This window comes from Phalaenopsis equestris, unplaced genomic scaffold (assembly GCF_001263595.1).
Source record: "Phalaenopsis equestris unplaced genomic scaffold, ASM126359v1 Scaffold000236, whole genome shotgun sequence".
Classification (NCBI taxonomy): Eukaryota; Viridiplantae; Streptophyta; class Magnoliopsida; order Asparagales; family Orchidaceae; genus Phalaenopsis; species Phalaenopsis equestris.
In genome coordinates, this window is record NW_018164678.1 from 311,935 (window position 1) to 339,694 (window position 27,760).

Sequence of the window (27,760 nt, forward strand, 5' to 3'; positions counted from 1 at the left end):
AATGTTAACTCCTAAATCAAATAAAGATTTTCCACAAAATATGTCTCCAATTGCACAAGATATAGTAAAGCTACCAGGATCTTTGAGTTTTTTAGGAAGCTTTTTCTGAATTATTGCACTGCATTTTTCACTTAGTGCAACAGTTTCATAATTTTCAAACTTCCACTTTTTTTTTACATTTTCTTTCATAAATTTAGCATAACTTGACATCTATTCCAAGCTTCAGAAAAATAAATATTATTGATAAGCTTTTTAAATATCTTAAAAAACTTTGAAAACTGTTGATCCAGCTTTTGTTGTCTAAGTCTCTGAGGATATGAAGGTCGTGGTCTTTCTAAATTGATCTTAGCTGGAGAGACAGGTTTTTCTACATTCATAGGAACAAATTTTTCTTATTTTTTAGTTTCTTTTTTCTCCCCAACAACTTCAATCTCTTCTTGAATTCCAACATTTAATGCCCTTCCACTCTTGAGTTGGGCAGCTTTAACTTGCTCTTGCTCTTTGTTTTTATCTTTAGGATTTTTTTTAAAATTACTAAGAAGTGTTCCCCGAGGCCTATTGCTAAGTACGTTAGCAAATTGTCCCAGTTGATTCTCAATATTTCTTATTGCAGCATTTTTTTTGACTTTGTAAATTAATTCCTTATATGTAACATAACTTCTTCTACAGACAACTTCTTCTCCTTAATTAGTTAGTTATTTATAAATCTAGGAGGATAAGAAAGCCTATAGTTATACTACTCTAGTTGTTCCAGTTTTTCAATGGACTTACTTGATTGTTTCCTTATTGCTTATTTTTGCCATTAAAATTATTATTCTAATTAAAGTTAGAGTGGTTTTTCCAACCTGGGTTGTAATAGTTCGAATATGAGTCATTGGGTCAATTTTTTATTGCATTTAAAGTCTCTAATGAAGTTTGAGAATCAATCATATGTCCTAATGAATTCTCTTCAATAAAATGAGGTGTTTAAGAAAAGTTCATTTAAATTTGATATATCTTCTTAGATATTGCAGTAACTTGAGATGCCAATATTGAAATTACATCATTAGCATAAACATTGACAACTTTCTTAGGATTTACCCTTTTAGAGAGCCATTGAAAATTGTTCGTAGTCATCTCTTCAATTAACGCATAAGCTTCATCAAATAGTTTTGACATTAATTAACCTTCAACAGTAGTATCAATAATAATATAAGAGATCTTACTAGCATATTATAAAATGTTTGAATAATTAACAAGTCTAACAAAACATGATGCATGCACCTTCTCAAGAGTTCTTTAAATCGTTCCCAAGCTTCGTATATTAGCTTACATTCATACTGAATAAACAAATGTTATTTCATTTCTAAGCTTAGCAGTTTTTGAAGGTGAAAAATACTTAGCCAATAATTTTTGTGCTAATTCTCCCTAAGTTCTAATAGATCCATTTGCTAATGATTTTAACCACATGTTAGTTTTATCCCTTAAGAAAAAAAGAAAAAGTCTAAGTCTAACAGTGTCGTTTGGTACGTCATCATATTTAAATGTCGCACATAGTTCTAGAAAACTTGTTAGGTGTAAGTTTGGATCCTCAGATGGTGTTCCCCAAATTGATTTTTTTGTACCATTTGAATAATAACTTGTTTAAGTTTAAATGAGTTAACCACTACAACAGGGGTTTGTATAGTTAAGTGAATTTCATTTGCTATAGGGTTCACATAGTTCCTTAAAGGTCGTCGTATACTATGATGTTCATTTTCAAAAGTTTTATTTTCAAAATTATTTTGTGAGTGTTTGACATTTCTATAGAATTATGAACTTCTTTTTGTTTTCAAATTTTTCTTATGATTCTTTCTAACCCAGATTCGTAAGCTATTTTCAGATCCCAAACTACCAATGCAAAATTAAAAAATCAGAAAAAAAACGAAACAAAACACTTAAAATAAAAATATATTTTTATTTTATTTTTCTTTTTTTATATTTTTTAAGAAATTAATAAATACTGATAAAGGGAAATTAAAATGCAATTCTCCTACAATAAATCTACAATCAAATAAAAATTTCTACGTTAAAAATAATGTTATTATCCGGCAACGATGCCAAAAATTTAACCCAACCCACAATTACACAATTAATTAACCTCAGAAAGATAGTAAAAAACTTGACCCAATTTATATTTAGCGACTACTGTACAAAATAAATATGTTATAAAATTGATTAATGACTTACACACTAGAGGTATTATGCAAGTATACATATCGTTTCAAGTAATATAAATTTTTCTTTAAAAATCTCAATATCGAACCTACAGGAAAGCCAAAAACAAGTAAATAAGAAAAATAAGTGAATTTCTATATAAATTTAGAAATATTTATACTTAAACTATAAACAAAATTTGCAGGAGGATAATAATGAACTGTTTGTAAAAGAGCATAAACTAAAGTTTTCTAATTTGAAATTAAAGATAAAAGTATATGTAAATTTTCTAAACTACAGATGTTTAAAGAATTAAGATTATAATAAAATTATTTTCCCTTGTAAAGAGATTATAGTCAGTGAAGGAATTAAATGCCTAAAGATGCAAATGAGGTTTTGTGAAAAATATGAGCATACCTATTATTTACCCTCTTACGAGTGCATAAACATTAGTTAATAAAAAGTTAAGTTCCAAATTGATATGATTGTGCTGAGTAGTTAATACAAAGTTAAGTTCCAAATTGATATGATTGTGCTGAGTAGATTCTAGCCTCTCACTTTCAGATTACCCACTGTCTTCTCTATATGACCAACCATGCCTCAAGTTCCGAACTAAATAACAAATTGAAAAGGGTTCTAGCCGATCACTCTAGAATCATCAATTTTGCGCCCATCAATACTTATCTCCCTATGTATTCGCACTCCCCCTTGGATGTGACATCCCCTCCATCCAAGGTTTAGTGTGGTATTCCGTAGTTAGGTGAAATCATAGTCCTCCTAGGTCATTATGTTTCACAACTAATTTTAACATCACAAATGGACAGTTTGCAAAGCAAATTAAGAACCGGTGAAAATATCATCACAAAATTTTGGAATAAAAGAAATATTCAAAACATTATAACCCCACACATGATTAGTTCTTATTACAAGGAAAAAAAAGAAAGCTACTCAGAATTCATGGGGATAACAAAATAAAATATGATATATATTAAAAACCAAGTTTACAAAACAAAACTTAAATAAAAGTACAAATACTTATCTCAAATTTTTCCCCAAGGCAATCTTCTGTAGTTTCCTGATTGAACTTGACTCCACAAGTCTCAACAAACACTCAAATCACCAGACTCTCACTATGGTGGCTAACCACTCTAATGGTGATCTAACTTACCAAAAAATAACTTTCCTCTCCTCCTCTCTTCTTGGACTATGGAAATGCTTTATATATATAAAGTTATGAAAATAATCAAGTTTCACTTCAGGCACATTTTTGAAATTCGTCTAAATTCAATGAATATATGCATAACCGTCTCTGGGGACTAGGCACCCAACAGTGGCGCCTAAGCACTGAGCTTCTAGAAGATCCTGGCGTCAAGGAGCTAGGTCAACTTTTTTGTTCTTTGGCTTCATTTAACCCATTTTGCTCTATTTTTGCTCCTTTTTTTTCTTAAACTCCTTTTCTTGTACATCAAATGATAAACACACAAAATATTTTTCATTAAAGCGCAATGTTCTTAATAACGTACATGAAATACACATATAAAAATAAGTAATCTTAAGGCGTGTCATCCGTATGAAAGTTCTCCACATTCTTTCTCTTGTTTGTCTGTCTTTGTCGTATGTCTTGCTTTTTTACTTCCTCACTTCTTCCAATTATTCACATTATCCATATGAGAGACTTATTTGAAAAACAGAAATATACAAAGATAAAAAAATCGACGACTCATTTAAAAATAAAAATAGGAAGGAACAAAAACAATCTATTCTTAACTATATGAAAATCAATTTCATGAAGCTGTTGATTAAATATAGATTCAAGGATTTCTTGTGGAATAAGCTTATGTAAGCTAAATACTGGAGATGCCCATCCTTTATTTAGTACTGCCTAACCAACTAATTTTGTTATATGTAAAAAGATACTTAAATGTAAAAATACTATTGAACAATTTATGATATGTGAAGTAAGTGATGGTAACCTAGCTTCTGGTATGTTGGCAACACTTCTCATGGCCCTTTGACTCATTCATATGGATGGGCATTAATTTAATTTTTGCTAACTATTGGGAGGACCAGAACTGGGATGTTCCTAAAATTCAAAATTTGTTGTATATTCATGCATTAGAAGTTTGTAAATTCCCCTCAACCATGCAACCAAAAATAGAAGTTTGGTGAAAGGTTATATTGGTCATTCCATTTCCAAAGCTATTTATCTCTCTTTTCAGGATCTTCTTTTGTTGGTGATCTAAATAGATTTGGTCCCCTCTTCTGAAGCATTCCCTTTCATTTTTTACTTGAAGGATGATGCATGGAATCATTCCTATTGATGAAATTTTAAAATTGAAAGGTCTGAGATAACATTCCATTTGAGGAGGATTCTCTTAATCACATTTTGCTATCTTGTGGGTTCCTTTGGAGATTTGAAGGAGATTTAGTTATCTTTTCAAATTAGAGATTCTTGTGTCATGCTATAACTTCTTTGGGGATTGTTTGGATGATTGGAGAAAATTTGCTAATTATTTTTACAATGTTATTCCTGTGATTACTTCCTGCTTCTTCTGAATTGCCGGAACAATCTGAAACATGATAACTAAGTTGAAAGCACTGACAGTACATTCCTTCACATAATATCTTATCCGTATAAGGCGTCAAATTTGTCAAGATGAAGCACAAAAATTTAGCTAAGCTTAGTGATTACCTCAAGAGAATCTACATTTTTATTTGTCAGTCTTCGAAACTTCTTCCTTAACTAGTTTACTAGAAAAATTTTAGTAGAGATTGAATCAAGACTAATGCTGATGGTAGTTTTAGGGAGTATACTAATGATATTGGTCGTGCCTTTAGAAACTCTGAGGGTTGCTGTGTTGTTTTCTTCTCTTCTCATTCTGTGGTTAAATCACATATCTTTGTTAAAGCTGATATTGTTCTTGTCGCGGTCAAGGTGGCAAAATCATTGGGATGGTCCATATTACATGTTGAGATGGATTCATTAACTTTGTGGAACTATTGCACAAGAAATGAGGCAGTTTTCTGGCATCTACAACTTGTCATGGAGAAAATTCTTTGCCTTTTAAGGGAAATGACTATCAAATGGACTCATATTTACAGGGAAGGAAACCAAGCTACAAATTTGCTAGCTGGAGAGGGTGCCTCCTCACAACTTGTCTCGTCGGATACTCTTTTTTCTCCTTTTTTTTGTAATTTTTACTTGATAAGGATATCTTAAATCTTTCTTTTATTAGAGCTCATCTTTTGTAATTGATTTCTTTTGACCCTTAATAGAAGTTTTAATTTTCTGTCAATACACGCACATACCACTCAATTTTATGTATTTGCATATATAATGCCTAAACTTCAAATATGTTCTATTAAAAGAATGACCGCTGACTATTATATAAGCCTCGACCATCCCTCATGAGTCTAAGAATTCGAGTATCATACCCTACAATTGTGAACCCTAGACCAGAGGGGACTTATAATTGACAAGCTGATGCCCGACCAACTGATCTGAATACGCGGCGTATATACATACATACATATATAGACACCCACACACACAAACATACATACATCTTAATTATGACAAGATACGTATTTCATATCTAAAATAGTGATATTTTTATATGTTATGAATGATTTTAGTGGCCTTAATATAGAAAAGTAAAATTAAGATGTGAGAAATGTAAACATATAGGAAGTAAATGCCCCTTGAATTTAATAATTTCTTAAATGATTTGCTTAAATTATTTTATCCTAAATTATGGGGAAATCCATCGCTCATCCTCCACGCCGAATTATCGCTCATCCTCCACGCCGTAAGTAACGCCAAGTTTCATTCATAATTTTATTCTAAATCACCATCGCTCATCCTCCACGCCGAACGCCAAGTTTCATTCATAATTTTATTCTAAATCAACCGTACCCATTAGTCGATTCTTTGTGGCACGTGCCAAAATTCTGTTATGCCACATCATCATTAGTCATTACCTGTCAGCTGCCGAGTCAATTACTACTCGAGTCACTTTTTGTGGTCCTTTTCTCTAGTGCACGTAAAGAAGACCCGCCTACCTCCAGCCTATCTTCAACACCGACTCCTCTCTTCTGCCTCCCCACCGTGGATGCCATCCGCTGCATGTCCGATCCCCCAATCTCTCTCTTTCCAAAACCCTAACCCTAATAAACCAACTGCTTGTCATGAATTTCTTCAAATCAGTGTTCTCGAGTGATCCAGACCGTTCTGATGCTTCCTCAGATGAGGAACCCCCATCCGCTGCACCCCATAGTCGGCCAGACGACGAGAAAGGAGAGATTGAAACTACTGCAGTGACGGTGGCCGATTCCGAGCCGAGAGATTATTCTAATCTTAAGCAGAATACTCCATGTCCGGTTTGGAAAAGGGAGCGGGGGGCGATCCGGGAGGTCGCCGCCCGCGCTGTTCGCGATCTACCGTCCTCGCTGGAGGTTGGCGCTTCGGTGGCACAGGAGTCTCTGGAGTCTGTTGGACAGGCCATCGACGATTTTGGTGGATCCGTGTGGCGCGGAACGGCGGAGATTATCTCTGAGGGTAAGGATGCTCTCCTCTCCGCTGACTCTGACGCCGAGACGCATTCCTCCGATCTCCAGAATCCTGCCTCCGCGGCCGTCGCTGCGTCGGCATCGAAGAGGTACAGCCGGTTTGAGGCACAGGTTTTGGCGATGCAGTCAGATCCCAATACTTTTTCTGAGGAGCCGGAGGACGCAGAAGATTTCCTCAAATGGATGTCTGAGTTCAAGCTGGAGGGGAAGGAGGAGGAGATTGAGACTCTTTGCTATGACAATGGAACTCTAGAAGACCTTTTTGAGAAGCTCGTGCCTTCTGTTTTGGATTATGACACATTCTGGACACGTTATTTTTACAAGTTTTATAAGCTCAAGCAGGCGGAGGATGTCAGGGCCAATTTCGTTAAGCGGGCAATCTTGAGGGAGGACGAGGAGGATTTGACCTGGGAGGTTGATGACGATGATGCGGAGGGGAAGGAGGAGGAGCTGGCAGAGAAGGATGGTGAAGACGAAAGAAATGAAGAAATTAAAGAAGATGATAAAGCAAAAACGGTAGACGGGGAAAGCAGTCAGGTAGAACATGCAGTGGAGAGGAAGGAGAAGGTTGATACCGATGGAATTCAATTTGCGCAGGAGAAGAAACCTGATGCGGTACCTGAAGATTTGATCTTGAAGTTTACTACTGCGACTGATAATGAAATAGCGGCACCTTCTGTTGGAGCAGTGGATGATGCAGAACCAGCCAGCAAGGGATTAACTACCAAGTCAGCTGATAAGGTACTCCCGTATGAAAAATCTGAGCCTGCGGGACTGATAAGGTACTCCCGTATGAAAAATCTGAGCCTGCGGGATCATGCAAAGATAGCGACATATCTATCGTGTCAAGCCAGACCTCTATGCCAGAGGAAGAAGATCTTGGATGGGATGAGATTGAGGATCTTGGCGAGCACGATGAGAAGAAAGTAGGTAGAACCAGTTCAACAACGAATAGAGTGGATCTCCACAAAAGATTGGAAGAAGTCGAGGATCTTACTTGGGATATTGAAGATGATGATTAGCCTGCCGATCCTTGAACAAGTATACAAAAGAAGTTAATTTTGAAGGTGATGATGGCAGGTGAAGCCTTGGTATGTAGGTATAAAAGCGTCTGCATAACTTTGGCTTTCCTCTATCTATCTTATGTCTCGCTCATTTCTAGGTTTTATACTGGAAATTACCATTCGATTACAATGTAATTTTAATGTGCATAATCATCCTTGCTTCTTAATAAATTGAATTTCAAGTATCTTATCTCTGGACGTCTTTTTTCTGAGTGGAAAATTTTGGTTTTTTGATCTCTTTCTTTCATGAAAACCTTGATATCATCATCCACGAACATGGTCAGGGCTCTAGAGCTCTTTTGTTTCTGAATCGGATGGATAGGAGCGTGATTGCAGGATCTGTTGTAGTGGAAAATTCTCTGGATGTTATGGTAACACAATTGTCTTGAATTAGCCAATATGAAGAGTACATACCGAAGTTCGCAAAAATGCTTGCACACATCAATTAGAGGCGGGTTTGAGCACTTGAACCTAGCATCTTGGGATTTTTCATTTTGTTTCCAACCAATATGCAAATCATTTGAGCACAAAGATGCTTTTTTTTAAGCACCGTTAAAAGTAGGATAATATAGTTAAGTCCAATGATTGGAGTGGCGATGCCTTACAATGGGTGATAAAAAGATTTTTGCATTAGGTGACTAATGCAATGTACATTTTTGGTTTAGTTCTTCCTTCATATAATTTTCTTTTTACATGATGTAGTAATCTTGTATTAGGAAAATACACCTATTTAGTCATGGTAACACAATTGTCTTGAATTAGCCAATATGAAGAAGGCATATCTAAGTTCGCAAAAATGCTTGCGCACATCAATTAGAGGCATGAGCTTGTTTTATAGAGAAATTTTTGTTTGACTGATCCAATTTGGATGGTGCAACAGAATTATTGTCATCAATTATTTTAATTTTGTTTTGGATTTGGATGCATAAAATGAGAACATAAAGAGGCTTTCTCTTAGTAACATTGTTTGTATTTTAGTGCATATCTTTGTGGCTTAGTTGTTTGTTTGAAGGATTTATCCATTAACAAGGTTCTGTTAGCCTATATAAAACTAGCGTGAAGGCTAAATGGTATGTGGGCGACAAAATAAGTCAATAATTGTGTATCAACCCGATGTTTAGTGGGACAAAATGTTAAGTGTAATGGATCAATTGTTGTTTGGGAATGTAAATCTTCCACATTTTTAGTGTGATGAATAATTTGGATGGTATTAATATTAGAAACAAAGTGTAGGTGTTAGATGTGTAAATGCATAGGAATTGGGTGTAAATGCAGCTACATATTACAACTCATGGTTGACAATGAACATGGCCGGTTATTTAAGACTAAAAAGTATTATAGTCGTATGAAATAATGTAAAATGTAAAATGTAAAATATAAATGTATGGGCGTGTTCTGGCGTTTTATTTGTATTCTTAATTGGAAGTGATATGATTGCTAATTATGATTTTAAATTGGAATTGTACTAATTCAAGTTCTCATTCTGGTTAAGAAGCATCCTAATTTCTTGTCCACGTTATGATTAGCAAACTTATAATAAGTGTTTTAAACCAAGATTGAGGCTAATGAGTCTAAGGTTAGATGTCATGTGTAGACTTAGGGTTTGTTTGGGACAGGTATAAGTTATTTACAAAGGTAGTTGGGATAGTTGCATAACGTGCTCTTGAAACATTGCTATTTGCAAAACCAGCACCCAAATCATCTTTTTGAACTATCGAATCGGCGCATTTACACATGCCACCATCAAACTGTTGGGAATTTGATAAAAATGAAAAATTTTGGTGGAGTTTTTATTATGATTTTGGATATTTGAGTGAGGTAGCTGCGAAGCTGTTCACCAGAAATGAATTTTTTTATTAAAGCAGTTGTCAATATTATACATATTTTATTTTTGGGATAGTTGCATGCCGTGCTCTTGAAACATTGCTATTTGCAAAACCAGCACCCAAATCATCTTTTTGAACTATCGAATCGGCGCATTTACACATGCCACCATCAAACTGTTGGGAATTTGATAAAAATGAAAAATTTTGGTGGAGTTTTTATTATGATTTTGGATATTTGAGTGAGAATTTGAAAAATGGACGAAAGGGAATGCTAGTTTTTTTAAAAATCAAGGTTTTGAGTGCTTTGATTTTTTTCCTAAAAGTGTTTATACAACATTCTTACAGATACTACACATTAACAAATCTGCTCTAACAACTAAAAACTGAAAGCAAAGCATAGACAGAGTTTTGAATTGTGGCTTCAAATTGGCTTGGACTTCACAACGTTCCTGCTAATATATGTGCTTGGTGAGTGCTTTTTATGTATTATTTTCTTTAATTTTTTGGAAGTCTTACATATGTACCACTCAGTTTCTATGTATTAACATATCCAACACCCAGACCTCAATTTTCTATGTGATATGAAAGATTTGGATGGTAAATATGTAAAAAAAGATATGCAAGTATATAGGAATTGGGTGGTATGAATGTAAATTTTTTTTTTTTTTTTTTTTTTTTATTTTTTTTGGTGGGCTGATGACAACAAGATATCAGGGCTCTTTCAGTTTGCAACATAGTTCCTTGACTCCAGCTTCGCTTCATATTTACTTATGTAGCACTTATGCATGAAAAAGGTGTATTTCACTTTTAAAAAGTGATAAAAGTTCTATTTTTGATGTGATATTAAAGATTTGAGTTCTTTGTGTTTAAATAATATTTGTAATGCTAAGCCACATTTATGTACATAGCAACCATTTCCTATGTATTTACATGTCTAACACCTAAACTTTACTATTTATGTGTCTAGCAACCAAGAGGCCAGATAACCCAGAGGTTGTCCTGCTACAAAAGATACACCAGACAAGATTCCCTTCTTATTCTTTCGACAGAAAGAGACTGTCAAAGAATTGGTTGCCAATGTAGAATTGACAACAGCAGATGAGTACGACCTCCCAAAGAAATGTTGAAATATTTCAAACATAACTAAGAGAGGAAACCTATCAGTAGCATTAGAGAAATCTAGACTCTGACAGTTCAGACTCATAACAAGCCTATACTTTATACCAATCTTTCATATCACATCTAAAATATGAATACAACTTTCATACATAGAGAAAATGATATATATGTAGAAATTAAATTATAGGTCCTAGATATGTGGATACATAGGAATTGAATGATATGCATATAGATCTTCCTTTAATGAATTAAGTAACTTGATAAATTGATTATGGGACATTTTGATTTTTGGAACTAAAAATCTTTGAGTGCAAGCTTCATATATTGAGAAAGAAATACCAATAAATTTAATCTTTTTTTTTGGAAGGTATATAAAATAATATTTAGCATGTCAAAGACATAATTTATACCACACAACTCTTATGTATTTACATGCCTAACACCTAAACTTTCATATTTATACATATAAAGCTTTGGGCTCATAAGCATTTGCATGATAATATATTTCACATTTAAAAAATAAATAATAGTGATATTTTTAATGTGTCAAGCCCTGTTAGAAAAAGTATACTCATTTTACATTTTATTTTAATGAATATATATGTATGAAAAATATAATCGATTTGAATAAGACGAACTCAATTGTGTCAAGCCGGTTAAAATAGAATTTGAAGCTAATTTGACCAATCAAAAATTAAATCCCCACTAAAAAATAAAGGGTTCAACTGGAGTATGGGTATCAAAAATTGATATGACGCGCCAACTTGATCTCAATCCGACTAGTAAAATTCGTATTCAATTTGACCCGAATAATATTTGGGTAGGCTTGCATTAAGGATCCTAACCCTCTGTTTGGCCTTTTAGGTCGGGTTCAGAAAACAATATTACATCCGGAGTCCGGATGAAAGCTGCGTCTGCAAAACTGTTGCAATCCACCGGAGGACGCAGGAGGGCGCAGAGGATAAAAAAAAACGACCTCCGGTGAATCACAGTTGTTGTCCGAACACAGCTTGCGTCCAGATTCCAGATGTAATAATTTTAACAAGTTCAAACTAACATCTAAACCCTAAATAGATTTGAAATTGACTTGCCAACCCGAGGACATATTGGTTTCTGGCTGACTTGAACCCGACCCGAATTGAGACCACTAATTTGGAGCAATTTTTTCACATATTTATTTCTCAATAGTTTTATAAAGCAATTAAACTTTACATATACTACATTATAAATTGTGTCTGAGGATTTATCTGAGATAAAAAAAAAAAAAAAAAACTTATGACAATTTAACAAATCAACTGGAACCAAAAGGTTCTAAACATCAATCTCTTGTCATTGCTAAATGACATCTTGTAATTCAACCTCATCCTGAATTCAATTTTAATGGACATCCATTTCACACTTACTTTCATAATCTAGTAAAAAAAAGAGATTTAAATACATATCATATAATTCTATGTATTTATGCATTTAACACCTACATTTTAATATTTATTTATATAGCAATTTAGTGTTACAATCACATCAAAATATATGCATGAAAAGATATATTTCACATAAAAAAAAAATGCAATTGGTACCTTTTAATATGATGTATGAAAATAAAGTGTTATACATCTAAATAATAAGATTTATATCATTATTTATACAATTATATGGTATGTATGTAAATCCCCCATTAACACAAGTGTTGAACATTAAAAAAAAAAAAAAAAAAAATCCTGTGGAAATTCACACAAACGCAAAAACCAGTTTAATTCATTCTGGAAATGAAAGTGACAGACACAAAAACTCATTAAAATACCAAACTTTCCATAATACACCTCACTTAATCAGACATTCACACACAATGCACTTACAGATTTGTTAAAAACAGTCTTAAATTTCAGTCAAGTTTAGACCTTTTTAACCTACATGCAACCAGTTATTTTTCTTCTGAGGGCTCCACTAGCCATCAGACTGCATGCCTCTCAGAAGGTTCAGGATGGAGAGGAAGAGATTTAGGACATCAAGATAGAGAGCAACCGAGGCCCAGATGTACTCGTCGTAGGTATAACGCTTGATCAGCTTGATCAAGTTGTCCAAGTTGTCGGTGTCGTAGATGAGAAAGGCCGAGAAGACGAGAGCGCCAAGCCCGCCGAATACGGCAACAGAGGTTGGTCCAAGTGGGAAGAACATCTGCAGTTACGGTAACATAAAAAGCATGAATTTGTATGAATGGTAAGTTTTGAATCACATACTGGTGGCAGATGTCAGTTTAATATGGTTGCATTGAGGTTTCAGTACATACAATGCATGATGAGCTTGTATGAATAGTAAGTTTTGAATCACATAATGATGGCAGATGTCAGTTTAATATGGTTGCATTGAGGTTGGTAGGTGCTAAAGGTTAAATCTGCAAATGTTGTTTAATCGAACCTCATTACACAAAAAAATGATTTGCAGTTGGTAACTTGGAGAGAATGAATTATACTTGTAGAGTATACAAATTTTAGTGTATGTATTCAATCCTGAACCAATCATTGGTTGGTTCGATTTTAGGCGTAAAAAAGCGTCCGCATAAAACCAACTAGAATTGGAGTTGAACTGGCGAACCTAATTGGTTTCATATTTTGAGTTTGATCAGACGGCTAGAAGTTTTAGATTAAAAATAGAGTAGAATTAAGCTATCTTATTTTAAAAAATTAATTTATAATATATAAGAGTGAAAATTAGAATATTGAAAATATTATTCTTATATGATATAAAACATATTATAATAATTTTAATGTTCATTACTTCATCCAGTTTGGTTCAACTTTATTGAAACTTAATCTCCTTCCAGTTTAATTTCTGGTCCGATCTTCACAATATGGTGACACTCCGTCACTTCATCAGACCATCCCAGTCAAAGAAGAATAGTTCAACAACAAAGGGTTAATTTCATGCCCCTCTCATCATGCAAAAACGAATGACGAAACATAAGAAGGTGAAGGAATAAGCATATGCTTGATGATCTCTAGCGAGTGGGAAGAACGGGGAAGTAGATAACACATAAAGCCGGAGAAAAATTCGCCCGCATGAGTTAACTGGATAAGAAGAGGGCAATTTATCTTCAAATTTCGAAGTAAAGAATCATCAAATCGACTAAAAAAGTGAACAACCTAATTGCTTGCATTGACAGGCTAAGCATGTATGTTATCTGTGCTCTTGCACCCGAAGGATCTTGAACAAGCTCTGCTTCCTCCAACAAATAAATTAAATTTGGAGCAAGCAGCCAATTAACTTCAATTGAATGCTTGGTCAGTTAGGCAATGATAATGTTTTGTACAATGCAACCCTCCTGAACTTTTGCTTTAAATTATAAATTGCTATTATCAGAAAACATAAAAAAAGTGAATGGAAGAGGGGTCAATATAGATTGACACCAGGCAAGAGTCAATTAAATAAATTTTAAGAGAGACTTTTTGAAGTCAGGACATCAGGTTAGGGATCCTTGCCATGTCTATATCATAACCTTGCTCAATATCCCAGATAACAATCACGAATTTGTTGTTTCTACTAGGTTGTTGCACAATATATGCTACTCAAAGAGCCGGTAAAAATTACAACCAAACCGGCTTGCCCTTGCAGGGAAACAACTAGGACTTCAATCTGTCAAGGATTTTAGCAAAAGATGTTGTAGTCTGAGTCATAGGGAATTAATTGCCTAAATTGATTAGGCTAAAGAAAGTTTGTCATTTTGAATGTTAGTAACAAAGGCCAAACTAGCCACTTTCTTGAAAGTGGGCAAATATATTATGTCTACACTTCTTTCTAAATTTTCTTATTTTTTTCTTAAGTATTAAGTAAAAGGATTTATTGATGGGATAAGATTACTTATTTATTGATAAATACATGTTTATTCGGCAACCAATTAAGGAAAAACTTAAATTTCATGGCGGATGATTGCCCATACTGGAGTTTTTTTATTTTCAACAATATTAGTGCCATGTATGCCCTTCCAGTAGTATGATATTTATCCTAGTAAAATGAGTGTTTCACTCCCTCGCACACCTATATCTTGCTAATGTTCCAACAAACTTCTTATAATGATATAGCAAAATGATCATGAATAAGAGCCGATAAATGACTGTTTCTTAGTACGTGCCCCTAACACTAGGTTCACTAAAGGTTATTTAGTAGCATGATTAGCATTAATCTACATAGTAATAATATTACAAAAGATTCACAACAACTATACATCAATGATTTCAAATGTTAAACACTTGGATTTAAAGTGAGAAACTAGTTCCGCAATTGCATATGATTGATACTCATTGCCTCTAGAATGCAGTTTATATCTCTTGACTCAACTTTAGTGAAGGACATCAGGAAAGAAACTAGTTCCGCAATTGCATATCATTGATACTCATTGCCTCTAGAATGCAGTTTATATCTCTTGACTCAACCTTAGTGAAGGACATCAGGAAAGAAGCGATTCACTCCCTGGCATATCTATATATTAATAATGTTCCAATAATCTTCTTATAATGATATAGCAAAACCATCATGAATACGACCAGATAAACAAATGTTTCTTAATACGTACCCCTATCACCAGGTTCACTAAAGGTTATTTAGTAGCATGATTAGCATTAATCTCCACAGTAATAGTATTACAAAAGATTTACAGCAACCATACATCAATGATCTCATATGCTAACCACTTGGATTTAAAGTGAGAAACTAGTTCCCCGATTACATTTTCCTTCCTGAAGTCCATCACTAAGATTGAGTCAAGAGATATAAACTGCATTCTAGAGGCAATGAATATCAATCATATGCATTGATCCAATTCAATATGGGCGTTCTCTTCTAGAATATTGAATTTCTCCGATAGCCATCCCTATCACTTCCTTATCTAGCTCAATAATAGTCCTCTCATTCAGTTTCACTTTGTTATAAATGAATATGTGCTTCCTCATCCTGAATCAACTTTAAGAATATATTACAAATTTTTTCTTCGCTCCAACCAAGGAGCATTTTATATCATTAACCTTCTATGAGAGTATATTGCAACCCTCATCCTAAAGTGACAGATCCACGTTGACAAAGTAACTTGCTAGACACTTGCTAATAGTATTGAATATTCTCAAGTGAAAGGGCTTCTCAATAGGAGGTATTCATTTGGAGGCCCTTTGCTAACTTGGCAATGCAAAAGCACATAATTGACTTGGAAAAGTCACATTAGTGTGGTGAATCATTTCAAGTGGTAGGAACTTACCACCAAAATCCCATAACACTTTAATATACCAAAAATAGACACAAGGCTCCCTCTTTCTCAACAGTAGAAATCTCTGCTCCACCATAATAGTATTTTTTGGGGGAATCATCGATATATAAATTAATTAGACCCAAGAGAACTTCCCAATTTCTTAACTCTCATTTTTCCACAGAAAGAAAGCCGGCTTGGCATCTCATATCAAACTCTCATTATCATTTCCACCTCCACCTTTGTTAACATTATGCCCAATGTCATTGTTCAATAAGGACTGGCTTTCTACAAATAAATCCTAAATTTCAAGCTTGTATAAAACCTAAACTCCAAAACCAATACATTCAATCCAAAAAATGCCTTTTAAGTTTATTGGTATAAGGACTTATTTTTTAGAGGAAAGTTATTATTAGTACACAAAAAATATTACTTGTACTAGGTGCATTAATTGAAACTTAGATCTTGGCCTAAGCATAAAAATCCTCTTGAGCAAATAGGCTATGCTTAACCATTTTTGTGACCTGGTAATATTGTTGGTGCAAAGCCACAGAATAATGTGCTCAACCCATTTACGTTTTTTGGGTAAATATATAGAAAGGAAACCTTGCATGGCTTACCACAAACCAAAAATATATGTTTGTAATACTCATTTCGACCCAGCAACCAAGATAAGCTTAGAAAAAGGTTCAAAATCCTGCAACAAACTTTGATTCGGAGAAATATATTAATTGTCCAAAAATAAAAAATGCATATTGATATTCTAATTTTCAACACTGTACTGCGAACATGAGCATCAAGGAGTTCCAATATGTTCATGCTACACAAGCTTGAAATTCAGGAACAGTCTTGTTTGTCCAAAGAAAAAATCAGTAACAAAGGCTCATGTGGATAAGAAACAGGGGGAAGAGGGGAGGGGGAAAGGGGAAGGTGGAAAGGGGAAGGGTGGGAGAGAGGGGGAGAAAGGGGGAGTCAAGTCTTGTTTCACTTTCAATGTGAAACAAATTATTATTTCCATGTGGGTCTCAACAATCAATAGAACCAAATAAAACTATGCATATCAAATCATCAGCATAAGCAGCCATATCAAAATTTGAGGCCAGCTAAATGAATTCTTCTTTAGAGTTAATGATCGATACAATGTTCATTCTAGTTTATCATTTTGCATAGCAATATTATCTTTAGTCTACTGCGCTTTCATTCTTTCTTGTACAGCCTAACTTCAATCTCCTATCTCATTGTTGCATGTCTTGCTGCATCCACCTAATCTAATATAACCATTCAAAAGTTTATTCTCTCTAATTTTAAAATTTCATATTAACATTATCCTTTTTAAAACATTAAAATCAATTATTAATGGCTTAATTAATCTCAGCGTACACATACATCCAACAAAAACAAGCCAAACATAAAAGTTCATGCTAGAATTTTTTTGTTCCTTCAAAATGAGTGTATCACACCATAATTATATATTTAACTTCTATCAATAACAAGGATGAAAAAGAAAGCGAGATATCAGGTTTCATACAATCCTGATTAAATGCATTAAGAGCTGTGCCACATATCAACAGAGTACCATATAGATATACCGACTAAATTTCTGCAACAAAGAAACTAGGATGGTTTATGAAATAAGAATATTCCATACATTCCAAATTCAACATATCTCGATAATCATTAATCTTAAAGAACAAACAATGCAGAAAAAAGTAGTACTTGGATTAAAAGCGCCAGAAGAAGAGAAGGAATTGGTTTACAGAGACTAATTACCTGAATAAAGCTTGTTAACAGAAGAACCACCAGGCCAGCAAACAAAGCTGGTCCAAGATAGCTAAAATCCTTCCCCTTTCTAGAAGCCCAGAAAGAATAGCCGGTCAACGATAATACAACACCAGATGTTAAAATCAACGCCTCAAGTACTATCATTCCTACAATTAAATTGAAGATAAACAAAAATATTAATCATTCATAACTCATGCATGAAGGCATATTAAATTATATGGGCATTTACATACATAGCACGCAATTCTAATGTATTTACATATCTCACACCTAAATTCAATTATAAGGGCTTTTTAAAAGTCAAATACACATTTTCATGTATTGATTTAAAGCACCAAAGTGCTCTGTATGTAAATATGAAAGTTTAGGAGTAGGATATGTAAACACATAAGGAATATGTGTTGGGTATGTAAATTTCCCTAAATTATAACCACAATGAAGTATACCTTTGGTATTTGCACAAGCCACACCAACACTTAAGCTGAGGGAAACAGTGAACAACCCAAGAAATACAAAGTTTAATACAAAGTTCAGTGGATGTTTTTGTTGGTAATGGTAAAGTGGGCACATCACTGTAAACAGATAAGCTAATCAGCAGCCACAGTAGTAGAATACTTTATAGAAATTAATCAAAGTAAAGGTTTATCAAGCATGCAAATTAACAATTCATTATTTAGCACAATATTGCAATCAAAATGCTAATGCCTATTTATTTTTTGAAAGGGTAAGGGCTAGTTCCATAAAGTTAATGATCATGATGTTACATCTTCATAAAACCACAAAGTCTAATATTGCAGCCCGTATGGCCTAGTGATTGGGTACTTTGTCTCCAACCACAAGATCTAGTATTAAAGGCCTAGCATATTTGGATGTATGAGTTAGTTTATTATAAAAAAAAAAAAAAAGAAAAACAAAGTCTAGCAAACTTCCTGCTTCTATTCGATTGCATTGAACTTTGAGCTGCAATGAATGAATAAAACTTAGTTTAAGATAGAAAAATTAAGCATTTGTTAAAATCCCAGTTATATTCCTTTTCTTAGTTATCTCAAAAGACAGTAAGGTGATACCACATCTTTTACTGACTCGTGTCTTGTCTAACATAGTTCCAATGTATTAGTTTGTTTTGTTCCTCTAGCAACTTATACAATAAGAACTGAAATCGAATAATTAATATAGCAATTGTGTTATTTAATTGACAATTCTAAATATAACTGCATCTTTCCTATAATGCAATAAAAATATTGAATTTCAACAAATCGAAGAAATGAATCTAATTGAAGCTTCTGAGGCCAAGATCTATGACCATTCATTAGGAATCCTAGGATGTATCACAATCTCTCAAATAATAGTCTCCGTTCGCCCCAAGCATCCAATTCACCATCAAGAAAAAGTAACCCTAGAAATTAAAAAAGAAATCTAGTTTAGCTATAACATGAATGAGCGTGATAAAGCCATCGCGCCATCCTAGCGATGAAATTGACTGCACAGGGATAATTCTTACGATTAATCCACAGTTTCAATGTCAACTATCTTCCCTTACAGAATTTCATATGCTCAATAAAATCTTCATTCAGATCACAAATCCAAACACTTACAGAATTTCATATGCAATAAAATCTACATTCAGATCACAAATCCAAACATCAGCAAAACCTCACATAACACTAAGCAATTGATAGCGTTAAAAATGTAAAACCAAAATGGAAAATCGCAAAACAAACGAGAAACAGATCGGAGAAAGACGTATGTATGTGAGGATCGTACAGATAAGAGGCAGGAAGGCAAGAACGAGAGCGAGAGAAGGAGATCCGGTGAGGAGATTATTGATGGGAGCGTAGATCACGGTAGCGGCCGACACGGCGGCGGTAAGAACAATCTGAGCGGCGAGGATGCCGTAGACCTTGCGAACGAAGCCCCATCGGAGCTCGTTCTCGCCGGCACTCAGGCCGGGGTAGAGCGTCCCCGCCTCCAAGTCCACATCTTTCTCAATCTTCGAGAAACCGTGCATCTTCGTCTCGATTTTTAGCTTCGCTTCTGCCAATTCTTCTCTCCTCAGCTTCTTGCTGATAGAGAAAATAGGATGATGGCCGGTGAAGTTGGTGCTTAGTCCCAATCGGCCAATCGGAAATTTCCCAAAATATAAATATATTTTTAATCCTTTTATTTACCTTGGGTGTATTTGATGAGATATTATATGTATTTTAAAAATACAATATAGTTTTTCTATTATTTGGGGAAAAAAATACAAAGCAATTAAAATCTATATATGTAGGGGTGTAGATCAGCTGAGTTTGGGCGAGTTGAAGGCTTGTACGTGTTTGGCAAACTCGGTCTAATTTTTTTACTATTCATGTTTGGCTCGTGTTCGAAATAGTTCGTAAGTAGCTGTCCAGCTTCATTAAAACTTATTTGTTCGAATTGACTCGTGTTTGGCTCCTTTAACTATTTAAGGAGCCACCTTAAATTTTAACTCAATTAAAACAAATTATTTAATTATTTACAAACCACTTGCATACACACCACCCATATTATATTTATTTGCATGTCTTCTCCCAATTCCATGAGTTGTTTTTGTGACATTTATATTGCAACCACCAAAATTCTATGTATTTATTTATGCTTATATATTTTATAATTATACCAACAAAATAAATTTTAAAAATAATAAAAATTTAGCATTTTTAAAATAAATATAAAAATTAATATAAAAAGAATGTAAATAAATATTTTTATTTAATTATTTAATTATTTCGTGCCAAAATGAGTCGAACACAAATGAACAAATTTTTGTTCCTGTTCGCCTCATTTCTAAATCAAGCTAAAAAAAATTGTTCATGTTCAATCAATTTGTTTACCAATCAAATCAAACACGATGATGACTTTTTTGACAGCACCATCAATGTTTTCTTAAAAATATGAAAATTATTTATTAAGTGTATATTAATCCTTCTTTCTCAATTAAAAGAGAGGAGAGGAAGGGAGATGCACACGGTTTTTTATCCTTTTATTGATGAGATTTTCAATGAAAGCTGAGATGGGGTAAGTTTGAAAAGTCAACTATTGCCCGACTTTTTTTTCTTGCTTAGAAGAATGACCCCGATAGACTCCTAAAAAGGGGACTCTCGCTCTACTAAATCGAAGAGTTAATGAAAGCCCCACACGAATTCTGGAGTGAGAACTACCTGCATACTTAGGGTTTAGGGTTTAAGATGTAAATCCTTTTCATAAGTGTCCTTTTAGTTGATTCTTGCTTTTCGCATGGCTCCTTGGGTCCCCTGGGCATGTGTAATTCCTCTTTTATACGTAGTTTGTCTTACCGATACATCTAGTTCGTGTGTGTCATGTTACATGCAACATCTTTGCATTCATTTACATGATGTGTGCTTCGCCCTTTCATGCACCCATTGTGATTGTTTTGTGTTTTATTCGAATAATCAAAATGTGGGCTTCTTGCATGATTGTATGCTTACTCATTCACCTTGATGACTTATCTTACTTGTTCGTAGAGTGATCTGGTTGCTGGTCGTTAAACTCAAACAAGAATTGCTCGCGAGGATGCCTTGGTGAGCTATGTGAGTTTTTGTATCACGGGCAACAAACAGTATGACCATGCTAAAGATCAAAGGGCTCTAAAGTACATCACGTGCTTCACAAACCCACATTTTATGCTTCACTATTTTAAAATATAAAAAATGGATATTTTTGTTATTATAAGTATTATCCTTATTTTAAAATATATACTTCAGAATTGATATGAATTTAGAAATATTTAACCCAAGGACTACAACTATTATGAAAAGTCTAACAGGGATTAACAACAAATGAAATAACATAGAAATAAAATGAAGTTTAAAACATTTTTCAAATAAAATGAAGTCTCCCATAGAAATAAAATGAAGTTCCCAAGTAAAAGGCTTATTCTTTATATAATTGATAATATCGTCAAATAAAAAAAAATGGAGCCTTTATAAATGTGAATTTTCAAATATTTAAAATCAATATTTTGAACATTGAAATTTTGTTCTTAATATTTTGATGGATATGGGAGTAATTGATTTGATAGTAATAAAACATTTTTACTTGAGTTAATAGGTAAATCATTAATATTTTCATAAAAAAATTAAGAACTTGTTAATGGGATTATGGAAATAACTTAACCATTATAAAATATAATAAAATCATTAGCAAACTAAGATGGCTAATTTCATAAGGATATTTAGTCTTATAGTAACAAACTTAATTATCATAAAAAGTTTTTTAAGGCCCCTCAACATGTATTTAGCCGCAATAATAAATAAGACAGAAGAAATAGCCCCCCCTTGCCTAAAACCTTCAAGGGATTTAGAAAACCATAATGCTTATCATTTATAATCATAGAAAATCAAATATTATTAATACAATTATTGAATAAACTAAATATTTTTTATCATCAAATCCGATAAATGAAAAAATATTGATCAAGAAATTTTATTCAAGATTATGATAAGATTTAGAGATTTCTGGTTTAATAACCACATTGTGAGCATGAGTTTTATTATCTAAATCACAGATAAATTCTTAGGCAAGAAGCATAATGGTAGAAATAGATTTATCTCTAACAAACCCACTTTGATTGGGAGAAATAATCTTATGGAGAAATTTAGCAAGTCTAGAGAAAAATAATTTAGTGATAAGTTTATTAAAAACTATGAAAAATTTTATAAGCCTAAAGTGATGGCATCTTCATTAATGTTCATTAAAAGATTTTTAACTTTATGTTTAGTGGGGATAGACCAAATAGATTGTTTATCTTCAAAGGTGATAATAGAGGAAAACAAAGAGTTATTAATAGAAAGGGAGAGGTTTCTAAATTCTTATATAATATTAGTGAAATTATCAATGTAAGAATAAGCAATCTCTTGGTCATTATCAATCCATCGATAATCAAAGCACTTAACTCTGTGAATATGATTAATAATATTTTTTTACTAAACAAAGAATGAAAATAGGTAGTGATTTTATCCCATCCCTTCAAAAATTTACAAGAAGCATATTATTTCTAATAAATTTTTTTCATCTCTTGAAGCTTAAGGAGATTTACTTTGGCTCTAGTAAGATCCATATAATTAACAATGGAATTTATATTATCCATTTACTGTTCTAATTTAAAAATTTCTTAATCAACAATTAGAATAATAGAAAAAATATTTTTAAAATGATTTTCATTCCACTAAGTAAAAACTAGTTTTAGTCTTCTGAATTTAAACAAATGACATTCTTACTAGGGGTTAAGTAAGCCGTTTAATTTAAAACCACAATTAAAAAAAAACATTAATGATTAAGTCACATGTTTTTGAATCAAAATGATTTCCAAGTATTCTCTTTGATAGTGATCTATAAAGTAGTGCGGTCAGACGACATTCTACTTAGATGTTCAACAAACTTAAGGGAAAATTTAATTAATCAATTGATCATTAAAGATGAATTTAGTAGGTAAAAGAACCAATATCCAAACTATTATGATTCATAATTGTTTCATTAAAATCATTAAAGCTATGATGTTAGAAGGATCACTTCATAAATGTTCATTAGAAAAATTACGCACATTAAAATCACTACCCACATGGCAAGGAGCAATAACAATACCAAAAATTAATCTAAGTTGATTAAGAAGATCCCTCTTAATTAATTTAGAGCGACTAGCATAAACCATGTACATAAATTTAAGGGTTACTAGAAAGAAATATTAGTATACAAAAATTGATTATGATCGATAATATTATTAATATTATGTGAACTCTACCAACATATCCAAAACTTATTGGAAAGGTTGGTACGAAAAAATTAAAAAACAAGAAATTTAAAAAACCTTTTTAGTTTATTCACATGCACCATAAGTTCAACAAGCACAAGCAATGAAATGTTTGAAATCTTTAAAATATTTTTAAACATATATTTGACCTTGGAAGAACCAACTCCTCTAAAAAATGATGTGACCCATGAAAATTAAGAAGGTGAAAAGTTACCTTTGGATTTATAAGCCATATAATTCGAAGCCAAACTATCATTGCCTCCTCTGCTCTTTTTGTGTGACCATTTTGAATTCACAATTATCATCTTCTAAATCAGCCTTATAATGAGAAGGAATATCATCAACAATAGAAGCAATAAGCATAATAATTTTTTTCAAAAATATTTGAGATAAAATTTTTACCCTTCTCCTTCTCCAGTTCAACAAATTTAGGCACATGAATAATAGATGAACCCATTAAACTAAGAAATTCTATATTTTGCTTTAGAAATAGAAGGGCAAGAGAGTGCATCAAGTTAAATTATTATAGGTAGTTTCATTAACATAAGAAGAAAATATCAACTCAATATCATTGTCCCTATATTTATCATTAATAGATGTGATAAAAAATTAACTGAGCTAGTGTTACTTTTTTAAGCTTCCTTAACATTAATAGAAGGATTATGATGGAGATTTTCAATAAGAAAATCTATGTATTTGTCACCTTTAGTGGGAGAAACAACAAATATTAATTTTTATTATCTTCCTGCACAGCCAAAGGATGATTTATGGTCGCATTCACAACAAAATTATTCAAAGAAGGATTCATAACTTCATCATTTAATCTAGTAAAAGAACTAAGCTTAGCCATATCAGCATAGGTCTATTGGGGGTATCATTTTGAACTTAGGGCTATGAGGCTTAAGATTTGGATGTAAAACAAAGAATGGAGTAGGGGTATGACCCTGAATCTTATAGTGGGAACAAAAGAGAGGAACATTTTCTCATTCCATAATTCGAGCATAGCAATGTTTCTCAGATCCCATCCAAATAACATTAGAAAATTTTTAAGAAACATTCATTTCAACCAAACCCTGAGCTACAAAAGGACTTCATTTTCTTATCTTCTTGATGAAGCATATGTTAAGCTTTGCAATTATAAACTTGGATTTTTCAAACTTATAAAAAAGATCAATTAGTTCTTCAATTAAAAATATATAAATTCATCATTCATTTAGGGTGAGATCATCACTGTATATGTGGTTACCTTTAGCAAATTATTTCCTTTCCATATTTTTCTTATTATAATTTCAAATATATGCTTTAGAGCATATTATTTTAATCACTTTCAATATATTATAATTTTACACTAAATTGTGGATTTCAATTCACTTTGGTATTGTTTGAATTTTAGCTGTTTTTTTTAATATAAATTTATTGTTTTTGTGTTAAAATTATTTCTTTTGCATTTATTTTTCCTTATCAAAAGTAGCAAATAATTGTTAAAAGAACAAAAATCAGCGACCTAGAAATTTTGTGTTGTGTATGAATTTTTATATTTATAGTAATTCTCTATTAGATAAATTATAAATAATTTATAAATTACAAATAATTTATAAATTATAAATAATTTAAAGAAGTTTTAATGTAATTATTATAAGGTTGAAATTACTTTCATATGTTTACTATGAGATAGAATTTAGAGTATTTTTATCATACCCATAGTAGCTAATATGAAACAAATGGCTTCTAATAAAATTAATAGATGATAAAAACAAAGTTAATAATATATATATATATATATACTAAGATGGGTCACCACTATAACCCAACCTATCATACTCTCTATCATGAAAAAATAATTATATAGCAGTATATATGATCTAGAAGTTTAGTGGAATAAATAACTTTAATTAAAAATTTAAATGTTATGAAAATAAATATGAAAGTTTGTGTTAGATATGCAAATAACTAAGATTTGTATTGTGTTTATGTAAATTATCCTATTTTTTAATTATACTTCAGCAATTTCACAATGTACTTACATGGTAATAGTCATCCCACATAGACCAAATTATAATAGAAACAATAATGTTACAATAAATGTGTATCAAAATTTAAAAAATTGTTCGAGGCATAATCAAACACCCGGTGTTCGATACTTACACCGAAATCACTTTGGCATCATAAATCCATGCATGAAGAATGTAATTCACTTGATAGTGATGGTGATATTTTTGATGCGATGCTCAAAATTTGAGCGGTATTCATGTAAATATAAATGTTTAGGTACTATATTTGTAAATACATAAAAAGTGTGGTATGTATGTAAATGCCACTTATATAATGCTTAGAATTTAAATTGAACATCTCAATAAATATTGAACCGCATTCTGAATCCCAAGATGCTGGATTCTTGTGCTCTTTCTCCCCGAAGAAATAATAATAAATATTGAACCGTTTGGATTGCGCGTTTCTCCAGCTTATCTGAAAACGCGGTTATGTTTTTACACTAAATGCAGGTCACGGGTCGAACCCCGCGAGCCACGTTTCAGGATAAACTGCTTGTTTGGATAAGCACAGACTGCCCCAAACACACCCTTAGTGATAGAAATTAAATGCTAAGAGTATTCAGTAATGATGGGAAAAAAAAATCACATTATCAAGAGGCATCATTCATTTAAATAATCTGAAAATAAAAAAAAGAAAATTCTCAGAATTTTTAAATATTGCAGGCAGGAACTGGAGAAGGATACAGCACTCCATCAAGAAGTGAACAAAACAGTAATTTCATGGCACTCAAAAACCAAATGAAACAGCACAAATTGATGATTCATCTCACCAACATCTTCCTAAGCATTTTTTGGCTTGCCGTCCTCATGGATATCTCCTCCTGGGAGGACTCCTTGATCGATGAGCACGAGGAGACCTATCAAAATAAGTAAATCAAAGCGGCTGATTTCAGAAATTGGAGCAACAATCGATCTCATGAGTGGAATAAGTAAAAATCTGGGTAAATAAATTGGGACATTTACATACGTACCATTTTAGCCTTTATAGTGTGAAATAAAAATTTTCATATATAAGGTGGCATGTATGTTAAAACTAAATTTTAGGTGCTAGATATGTAAATGCTTAGAAATTGTGTGGCAAGCACTTAAAATTGGAAACATATACACACGTTCCCACTCCCCCTCCCCTCGTCGGTCACCACCCTCTCACATCTAGGATAGGAAAAAATATTACATAGTTTGCAAGTATATACTTAAAAGGGTGGATGGAGTGATCACGTCACCATAATTTCACTTATTTGTGATGTGACCACTTTATCCACCCTTGTAAGTACATATTTAGGAGAAAATATTGCATACTTTGTAAGTATGTGCTTATAAGAGTGGATGGATTGGCCACGTCACCATAATTTCACTTATATGTGACGTGGTCACTTCATCCTCCAATATAAGTACATACTTTATAAGTATGCAATATTTTATCCTAGAATAGAGTAAGAAATACACTCATTATCTCTCAATTCCTCATTAAAAAAATCATAAATCTTATCATCCAAATTTTAAACAAATACATGGTAAAGTTGGAAGCATATATAAGTCCCAACATATAGGCAATTTCTAATGATTAGAAGGAATGAGAAGGATACTATTACGCCAGTGCCTAGCCTACAGGCAATTTTGTCTTCTATTAACCTAAGGGCAGTGTAGACTTTTTATTATTTATAAGGTTAGGGTTATGTATAAGGTTATTGTTGAAAGTTTTAGGTTTAAGGTTTAGAAAAGGTTTTCTATTTCTCAAATTGTAGGAATTGGGAGAGATCGCCAACTCTCAAATTGCAGGTGTTTATCCTTATTTTATATGTTTGCGATTGTGTTGTTTGCTTTGAAGAAATAAAATATTTTTTTGGCCCTAATTTTTACGGAAAATTCTATCAGATATCTTTGGTGATTATATAAAGCTGAATCTACAACTATGAGAGGAGATTATAAAAAAAATTGAATAGTCTCTCATCAGCTTGAGGGAACAAATGTTAAGCAAGCTATTAAGATTGTCAACACCATCATCTCCTCCATCACTAACAATCCAAACATAAAGCGAGACATCAACTAAGAGAAAATAACATAAGTGATGGAAGTACGAATGAAGACATTTTGATGGATAGGAGATTCTTAATTTTATTTACGAGATTGAGTCATAATATATATATATATAT

The 27,760-nt window shown here is 32.7% G+C and overlaps 3 protein-coding genes across 3 annotated transcripts in view; 1 reads left to right on the top strand and 2 right to left on the bottom strand.

Moving 5' to 3' along the window:
- Positions 1 to 6,363: 6,363 nt before the first annotated feature.
- Positions 6,364 to 8,000, top strand: LOC110023921 (BSD domain-containing protein C22A12.14c). The gene is made up of 2 exons (XM_020723578.1): positions 6,364 to 7,485; positions 7,527 to 8,000. Exons 1-2 carry the CDS (start codon positions 6,364 to 6,366, stop codon positions 7,764 to 7,766), a joined length of 1,362 nt encoding a protein of 453 aa, XP_020579237.1. The 3' UTR covers positions 7,767 to 8,000.
- A 4,488-nt stretch (positions 8,001 to 12,488) lies between these two features.
- LOC110023928 (BI1-like protein) lies at positions 12,489 to 19,888 on the bottom strand. The gene is made up of 4 exons (XM_020723585.1): positions 19,530 to 19,888; positions 18,212 to 18,337; positions 17,754 to 17,911; positions 12,489 to 12,928 (listed from the first exon to the last, which is right to left on the bottom strand). Exons 1-4 carry the CDS (start codon positions 19,771 to 19,773, stop codon positions 12,698 to 12,700), a joined length of 759 nt encoding a protein of 252 aa, XP_020579244.1. The 5' UTR covers positions 19,774 to 19,888; the 3' UTR covers positions 12,489 to 12,697.
- Positions 19,889 to 26,402: 6,514 nt separating this feature from the next.
- Positions 26,403 to 27,760, bottom strand: part of LOC110023924 (RNA-binding protein 8A) — a 24,649-nt gene continuing 23,291 nt past the window's right edge. The window contains exon 4 of the mRNA XM_020723582.1: positions 26,403 to 26,464. Coding sequence (XP_020579241.1) covers positions 26,413 to 26,464 — 52 coding nt within the window. The 3' untranslated portion in view covers positions 26,403 to 26,412. The remainder of the gene's footprint in view (positions 26,465 to 27,760) is intronic.